General features: G+C 31.1%; 1 protein-coding gene across 1 annotated transcript; it reads left to right on the top strand.

Moving 5' to 3' along the window:
* The first annotated feature begins 620 nt into the window (after nt 1–620).
* On the top strand, nt 621–7267 carry LOC124838050 (glucomannan 4-beta-mannosyltransferase 9-like). The gene is made up of 10 exons (XM_047313554.2): nt 621–913; nt 1065–1367; nt 1447–1545; nt 1645–1897; nt 4654–4764; nt 4924–5060; nt 5502–5615; nt 5693–5892; nt 6373–6567; nt 6699–7267. Exons 2-10 carry the CDS (start codon nt 1065–1067, stop codon nt 6859–6861), a joined length of 1575 nt encoding a protein of 524 aa, XP_047169510.1. The 5' UTR covers nt 621–913; the 3' UTR covers nt 6862–7267.
* Nucleotides 7268–9354: the final 2087 nt, after the last annotated feature.

Genomic DNA, 9354 nt, shown 5'->3' with positions numbered 1-9354 from the left:
AAAAAAAGCTATAATAAAATAAAATATTTGTCTTAAAATGCAGAAATAATATACATATGTACATTTTTTTATAAAAAAAGAAATAGTCAACACTTAAATATCCTTATTTCTACCATCAAAGTCCTAAACAGAAATAAGCATCACAGTTTTAGTATATAAAATATATATCAAAAGAAAAAATTATGGCCAACGCCTGGAGATATACATGTGGATCATTTCATGTTCCGCTCAGCACCAGGTCGGATTGGTGTATTATTTTTAAATACACTAATGACACTTTGTTAGAATAAATTAACATATATTTTAAACCAAACTCATTAAAAATTCTTAATAAAAACAAGTACATATATTACTTTAAAATATAAGATATTTTTTAAAAAAAATGTCATGTTAATAAAAAAAATGATGTCTTTAATCAAGTTTAATAAATGAACTAAAGATATTCATTAATGTTGATAAAGAATTCTGTGACGTTAAGGTTTTAATATCAAAATATTAATGTGCAGGTAAGAGAGACTCTTCTAATTGACATTTGATTTTTATATAGCAATAACACTCATGCTTGTGGCAGCTAAGAGTTTCAAGATCTTGAACCATTTTGAATGCAAAAACCCGTTATAAAAGGCCAACAAACAGAGAGAGAAAAACAGAGAGAGAATACAGAGCTTCCTCTTAGAGGTCATTGCTCTTGCAAAAAATAAAAACAAAGAGCACACACACACTCTCTCTCTCTCCTGCTCTTCTTCATTCTTTTGTTTTTCATCTGTCCTTTTAATTTTTTTTAGGCTCCCACTTAATAATAATAATAATAATACCGACTTACATGATCAGTGTTCTGCTCGTGGAAAAAAAATTGGCATGCAATTATTAAACTAGCATCAGAGATCCAGAAGGAGAGCAACTAATTAACAAGGTTCATTTTTTCAGCTTCCTTTTTGCGTGAGCTTGAAGCAAAACATATACAGCAACTACCCAGAAGAAAAGATGCTGTTTTTTTCTGAAAAGATGGCTGATTTTGTGAAATCCATTTGATGGGGTTTGGTTGTTTTTGTGTTGGTTTTCAGATGGAAGCGTTTCAAGGGACGACGAGGGATGACATTTCATCCCAAGTGGGTCTGGTTTGGAGCCAAGTGAAGGAGCCAGTGATGGTGCCACTGCTGAGAGTGGCAGTGTTTCTGTGCTTGGCCATGTCGTTGATGATGTTGATGGAGAGAGTGTACATGGGCCTTGTCATTTGCTTGGTGAAGCTGTTCGGTAGAAGACCTGAGAAGCGTTACAAATGGGAGCCTCTGAAAGAGGACGTTGAGCTGGGAAACTCTATCTATCCCATGGTTCTGGTTCAAGTCCCAATGTACAACGAAAGAGAGGTAGCATACCAGATTTTCTTTCTCCATCTGTTTTCATTCACTCGTCTTCGACACACTTTTTTCACATTTCTGAATGCAGGTTTATCAGCTCTCGATCGGTGCCGCTTGTGGGCTTTCTTGGCCTTCGGACAGGATCATCATACAAATTCTTGATGATTCTACTGACCCATCAATCAAGGTATGCATGTTATTTATGATGAGCATTTTCTGAGTGAAAGTTGAAGACATTGGTGATAGAGTGAACGAACGAATGAATGAATGAATGAACAAAATGCAGGAAATGGTGCAAGTGGAATGTAGCAGATGGGCAAGCAAAGGAGTGAACATAAAGTACGAAGTGAGGGACAACAGAAATGGGTACAAAGCAGGGGCTCTGAAAGAAGGGATGAAACGTAGCTACGTGAAGCAATGTGACTATGTTGCCATTTTTGACGCAGATTTTCAACCAGAACCTGATTTCCTATGGCGAACTGTCCCATTCCTCGTCAATAACCCTGAACTTGGTCTTGTTCAGGCACGCTGGAAGTTTGGTACATTCTCTTCTCTTTCACACAACACACACCCTTTTTCTTTTTCTTCATGTGCACCTCTATTAACACATTTCACTTTACTTCTATCAAACTAGTTAGATAAAATTATTATTATTATTATTATTATTATTATTATTATTATTGTTATTATTATTATTATTATTATTATATGGTTTATATGATAATTATTATAAAAGTTAACAAATTTATTATATGTAAGATTTGATATGAGATCAGTTAGACTTAAAACTTTTTTATAATTAATTATAGAAGTGATTTCATTTAACTTTATTAAATTTTTATTTTCTAATTTGTTAATGAACTAATTTTAGCTTATATTAAAATTAATTTTAATATAAGAAAAACAAATTATTTAATTTTATTTTTTGTTTTACTCGTAAAATTTTTATTGAGGAACTTTTCCAAAATAATAGTTTATAATTTAATAATAATGTTTTTACTATAGTTTTTTCTATTATTTGTAATTTGTGATAATGTGTACATTCTTTTGATAAGAAATTGTTATATTCAATTGATTACTTATTTTTTATATGTTCATTACGATTTTTTATTAATTGACTCGTGCTAAAAATTATGGAAATCCAACAAGTGATAAAATACGTTTAACTTTTTAATTAAAAGTCATACTAACTTTTAATTATCTTATTAATAACAAAAAAAAAGGAGTACAGCATTGTCTTGCCTTTTGATTCTAAGCTTTTGGCTGCTTGCCTTTCTTCCTTTTCTTTTCCTTTCTTTTCTTGTCTCGGATTAACCATTTAACCTTATTGTGTGCTCATGGTTCGGAAAATACAACGTTGCCAATAAAAAACTGTCGGTGGGTCTTGTTTGTTTTGAAAATGCTATATATATATATATATATAGAATAAATTTTATTTAGAAATAATTTTACCAAAATAAATTACATTTAAATTCACTTTTTAACATAAAATAACGAGTAAAGCTGTTTACATTTAAATTCTATTATTCATTTTTAATTTTATATTTGCAGTATAAAAAATAAGATTAATTATAATTTTGCAAATTACTTTTACGATGATGAGATAAAATTAAACTCATCTTCCCAAAGGGTTTATCTTTGTTTTTGCATGACCCTCTGCGTGTTACATGTGTACTCAACTCTAGCCATTGCTCTGTTCCTACTTTGCTGGTTTGGGTTCACTTGTCTTCTTCTAAGTTCTGAAAAAGTGGTAGTGGTTACAAAGCAAAATCTCATTTTTCTGCTTTCAAATTTTGAATAGAATCTGCCATGAGAAGTCACCATCATGAATAAACTGAAAGATGATTAAACATGATACAACAATAATGTTGCAGGGCCTATGAGTGTGCTTAAGGTTCATTTAATGGGAGAATGGGGTCAGTTTTCTGTGGCCGAAAAGTGAGATAAGAGATAGACCACAGTAGAGAAAAAAGAAAAAAAGAAGAATAGTTAGTGTGGGTGTTTATAGGCAAAGCAACTCAATGAATAAACTGGAATTGGTACGCAAAATCATCATAAATTTTCTTAGAGTCAATATATAAGATGGTGGTTCGTTAATTATTATTTTTTAAAGATCATGTAACTTTATGCTAGAGATGTAGTTAGAGTCATTTACATCTTCACCTAATAATTAGGTCATCATAATAGCTACCTACTAGATTTGTACGTATACGAGGCAGAACAGAAACATGATTATAATCTACATCAGTAAGTAAGCATGATCTTTTTGGAAAGATGAAGTGTAACACTGTCATTAGTACATCAAAATTAAAGAACATCGGTAAGTATATGTAATCACTTACTTGAACAAGTAAAGCTGTTTACATAAATAAAAATGAAAATAATTACAATTGTTGTAAGTGGCTATTATTTATCTAGCAATCTGCGTGGTCAATTATGATGTTTTGTGGGCCTGTTAATTATTCTTGGCTATTTGAGTGGTGCTGTTCTTTATGATTCTACAAAATTCCTATGCTATAATTAGGTTAAAGAAATGATGATGTATAAAACAAAAATTGCACGCATTGAATTACACTTTGCTGCATATACGTTTAAAAGGCATAAGGAATAATTCGTATTCCAACAAAGGAAAATATGATAGCATCTGTTATGTGTTCTGTTTTCTGTGAATGCTTGCCAATTTAGAAGGACATTGTACTAATCCAAGAAAAGACTTGAGCATGTGCATTAGCACTTTACCAAAAAAATTTAGACTCAACTTTTATATTTCCATCAAGAAAGTTAGAATTTTGGTTGAACTATTCTTGAAGTCCGAAACATAATTATGGTGGATTGTTTTGACCGCAAAAGAGGGCAGTACTTTGAAATTAATCTGCATGCGTAGGGGTGCCTATGTTTTACGGAGACACCAATGTTGTTGGTATAATTATGGTTGTTAACCTCATAATTGTTCGTAAGATGTTTTTTCTTTTTCATCTGCTTTCTTCCATTTTTATTTTCTCTGGTTAGCTGTACTGTATTTCTGCACATATGTTTTGTTTTTGTTATTAATCTTAGAAAACACTCCTTCACCAAAGAAAATATTCACCACTATTGCATCCGGCAGCTGCATGTGCAATTTTAATGGTGGACCATAATTTCCATGTCACTGTCTAAATCTGTTGCCAAAAGACAGCTGAATTGATATCGCACTCTCATTCTAAATCATTCACAATAACACGATGAAATTGTTGATTTCGTTGCAGCAAATTTGTGGAATTAACAATTCATTTTTTTTTATAATTTTGTTTTGCAGTGAATGCCAATGAATGTTTGATGACCAGGATGCAAGAGATGTCATTGGATTACCATTTTACTGTTGAACAAGAAGTGGGGTCTTCCACTTACGCCTTCTTTGGCTTCAATGGTAATCATCTATAGAAGAAAATAGTTTCTTTCCTTAAAGTATAAAAAAGAATAATCAATTTTAAGTGCAACAGTGGAAAATTGAAATGTTTTCTTGTGGTTGTAGACTTGTAGCATGGTGACTTTACAACCATTTTTTGTGCTGTTGTAAATGATACAGGAACTGCGGGTGTGTGGAGAATTTCGGCGCTGAATGAGGCTGGGGGATGGAAGGATAGAACCACAGTGGAAGACATGGACCTGGCTGTTCGAGCCAGTCTCAAAGGATGGAAATTCTTATACCTGGCCAATTTGAAGGTTAAATTTGCTTGATTCTGTTTTCTCTTCTTTTTTTCTGATAAAAGTGGTAATGGAAGAGTGTCCGTATACTATTTGATGAAATGTCAATGACATGATAGGACTATTAGTAAATACTAGCCTAAAATAGTAGTACATATGCTTAAACAGCACAAACAGTTTCATTCAGTCGTAATTACTCAACTAGTCACTGAATATTCGGAGATTTCCATGCAGGAAGTTCTCTACCAAAGAAGATTTTAGTAACTTCAGGAAATAGATTTACATAATTCAATATCAGTCAATGTTGTAATCTTTTAACCTATTACTGAAAATGTAATGTGTGTGAGTGTATGTTAAGACTTGGGACTTAGGAGTGTTAATTGGTTGGTTTCTTTTTATTATGTGGGGTTGCTGACAGTGATGAATTAGTATGACATGAGTTTATTACTTGGAAAACAGGTGAAAAATGAACTACCAAGTACTCTGAAGGCCTACCGGTACCAACAGCACAGGTGGTCTTGCGGACCAGCCAATCTTTTCCGGAAAATGGTGATGGAGATAATGAGGAACAAGGTAAGGTTGCCCCATCTAATTGGCAGGACAGAAAGTATTGGCTATTTATGACCAAAATTCTTGTGTGTCCATTGCAGAAAGTATCCTTGTGGAAGAAGATATATGTGGTTTACAGTTTCTTCTTCGTCCGGAAGGTCGTGGCCCACATAAACACTTTCGTGTTCTATTGCATTGTCTTACCTGCAACAGTTGTGGTGCCTGAGGTGGTGGTACCCAAGTGGGGTGCTGTTTATATCCCTTCCATCATCACACTCCTAAATGCTGTTGGAACTCCAAGGTCTTCATTTTCTCAACTTTTCCTTTCTTCTAAAATCTAGTTACCTCTACTACTATCAAATATCATAATCAAAAGCAGGATTCACTTAGGAAAAAATGGTTCTTGCACTCACATCATAAATTGTTTTACACTGTTATTAAATCGCGAACACATATGTATATATAATATTTGTTGACTATTATATTAAATATCTCAAAAATCATGCCATGATTGGTTGACAATGTAAAAGAAATTACATTAACATTGCATAAAAATTAAACTCCCAACTTAGATAATCCATCGAGTGCATAATAAACACATCAAATATGATTCTTATGCACAGCACATAGGACTGGTCATAAACCATGTAAATGTAATGAGGAATTAATGAGCAAGCACTCCGTGGTTCTCTCTAGTGGTAAAGAAAAAGATTTAAAACTTTAAAAGATAATGAATATGTTTTACAAGTATAACCTTGTTGACTAAAGGTGCATTTTTCAGGTCACTCCACTTACTGGTCTTTTGGATTCTCTTTGAGAATACCATGTCTCTGCATCGAACAAAGGCTACAATTATTGGTCTACTAGAGGCTAGTCGAGTGAATGAATGGATTGTCACTGAAAAACTTGGAGATGCTCTTAAGGGTAAAGGTGGGGGTAAAGCACCCAAGAAGATTCGATTCAGGATTGGAGACAGGTATAATAATGGAGTATTGTTAATTTCTTATTCTTGGTTTCGTTTATCATATAACAATAGCATTCACTTGTTCAAATTTTAGATTATATTCCAGTGCTTACATTTGCTTTCTTTGTGTTCAATATCATTAGAATTCACATGTTGGAACTTCTTGTTGGATTCTACCTTTTCTTCTGTGGCTGCTATGATGTTATGTTCGGGAAAAACCGGTTCTATATATTCCTATACATTCAATCAATTGCTTTCTTCATCATGGCATTTGGATATGTTGGCACTATCGTTCCCAACTCCTAAAAGGACTTCAGAACACTTCATTCAGATATTTACATATTGTAATAGTGTTCATTCACAGTATAATCTGTGACATTAAATTAAAGCTTGTGTTATGGGTGGTCATTCTTCAAGGTTCTGCATAATCAGAGTCGTGGCTCGAACAGTCTTTGTGAATATTCAACACAGATACATAAGAAAATTACAGAAGTTATTCCTTTGGATATGAAGTATACAGAAAATTATTACAGCACTCTTCAGGCATCAATCTTCCCGGGGCAGACATCTTTGATTGGACATAAGGCTATAAGATTTTGTAGTTCTTTTCCTTTTTTAATTTTATCAATCATTTCCTTCTTTACTTGAATTTGTTCGAAGAAATAATAAACATCTTCAATAAATGGGATAGATTACAGAGTTTCGTGTTGAATCTCTTTTTTGTCTTACTCTATAGTAAAAGTTATACAAATAGTGAATTGGTAACTAATATGTATGTAAAAGATCACGTTTGAAATTGTTGACTTCAAACTAAACCTGAAAAAATCACCAGAGATATGAAACATGATCTTCATCTGTACCATTATATATTATATAAAGCAGATTCGTCTTTGTGTGATTCTTCTTTTCAATTTTACCAAGTGACCGGTTTTTAAATTTAACCATTTTCTTTGAATAATTTTTTAAATTAAATAAATAAAGATTATCTACAAAATAAATAAATAACCATTGAATATTTTAATTGACTTCTTTGACTAAAGAGTTCCAACCACCAACATTGGTATTTATCACAAGCAAACAAAGGAAAGTTGTCTCTAGTTTCCTTTTCTTTGTATTTGTTGCTAGTACCAAAAAAGAGTTCACTTTGGCAACAGACGCAGAATCTTAAGTAAACCAAATCAGTCTTTTTCCTGAACCTGAGAAGGGTAAAAACATGCCAAAAGCATTTATTACTGTCGGTTCTGAGTTTGTTTTCCATTAATAATCCAGCAAGAATATCTAAATGCAAGTCAATTTTCATCATTCTATTCAAACAAGGAAATATATGAGGTCCCGGAATTTGCTGTTGTCACAATCCCTGTTTCATGACAAGCTTTCAAAAAGAAAAATAAAAATGTGAACGTAATTTGTAATCAACGTTTCAATAATTAATTATAAGTATTAGAGATTTCTCCTCAAATTACAAATTTCATTCTATAAATTAATTTTGTGAGAATGAGTTAAATTTAAAGTCTATTTTTTAACATAGTTTTATATCATGAATTTGAGTCTATTATAATGATATTTATTGTTTGATGCTTCGTATGTATATATTTTAATATAAGGATGTGTTCGAGATTCATCAATAAGACAAATTTACAATATATAAGTAGTGTAAATCTCACTTTAGAAACTTATTTTGTAAGATTGAATTGAGTTTAAAGTTCATTTTTTAATAATATAATTGAATATATATTTTTAGCCTCTAAATTTATATATGAAATTTGAGTTCATTCATATCTCAAACTTTCATACAGTTTAGTCTTTAAACTAAAAAAAGGTAGATATAATTCTTATAATTCATATTTAATTTTGAACTAAAAACATATTTAACTCTTAATTATATATAACCATTACACTTATTTGAATGAAATAGTATATTTGACTAAAAAAGAATAGAAATGAGAGAAAGTGAAGTTGTTTGGAATGACAAAAAATAAGTGCATTTGAGTAAAAAGTTTATAATTAATGTGATTGGAAAAATATAATTATATATTGTTGTATTTAAAAATAATTACAATTTTTTTAAATAATTAAATATAAAATAAATTATTTTACTTTATTACCATACATTTCTCCATAAATCAGTATGCTAAATTTGTCTCAAATTTCGTGTGGAATCTTTTTTATTTATATGTTTTCTTCATGCACTCTAAGTGGCGTCTTTCAAACAAGCAGACTTAGTTTTGTATAATAAATAAATGAGTGTAATAATTATGTATTAAGAAATTGTATCAACAAAATTAAACAAATCTGAAAATTTATATTAATAACATATATTTAATCAACTAAGATTTCTTATCACTTACAATGCGAAAAAAAAATCGAACTTTTGAAATTAGATAGAGGTGGATTGGTAGATATACAGAAAATGGATAAATACTATGTTCATTTACGAAATTTCTTCAAGAATATGGGTGTGTAAAAAACGTTTCTTAGTGAAGATTTAGAAGATGTTTACATGAAACAAGACGAAGAAATCCTAATGGGGAGCATTTAGTTTGTAAACTTAACAATTTCATACATGGATTAAAACCAACATATGAACAATGGAATTTAAATTTTCATGAGGTCATGTCTTCATTTGGTTTTGAAGAGAACATAATGGGTGTATATACACACTAAAATATTAGAGGGAATAAATTTCTTTTTCTTGTTTCATGCTGATTATGTTTTATTCGTTATAAATGATAAAGTTGTATTATATAAGGTGAAATAGTTTGTCTTAATTAACTTTTACGTGAAGTATAAATGTGTTAA

This window comes from Vigna umbellata, chromosome 8 (genome assembly GCF_029865625.1).
Source record: "Vigna umbellata cultivar VRB3 chromosome 8, Vumbellata_1.0, whole genome shotgun sequence".
NCBI classification, from domain to species: Eukaryota; Viridiplantae; Streptophyta; class Magnoliopsida; order Fabales; family Fabaceae; genus Vigna; species Vigna umbellata.
This window is presented reverse-complemented; position numbering and strand designations above follow the sequence as displayed.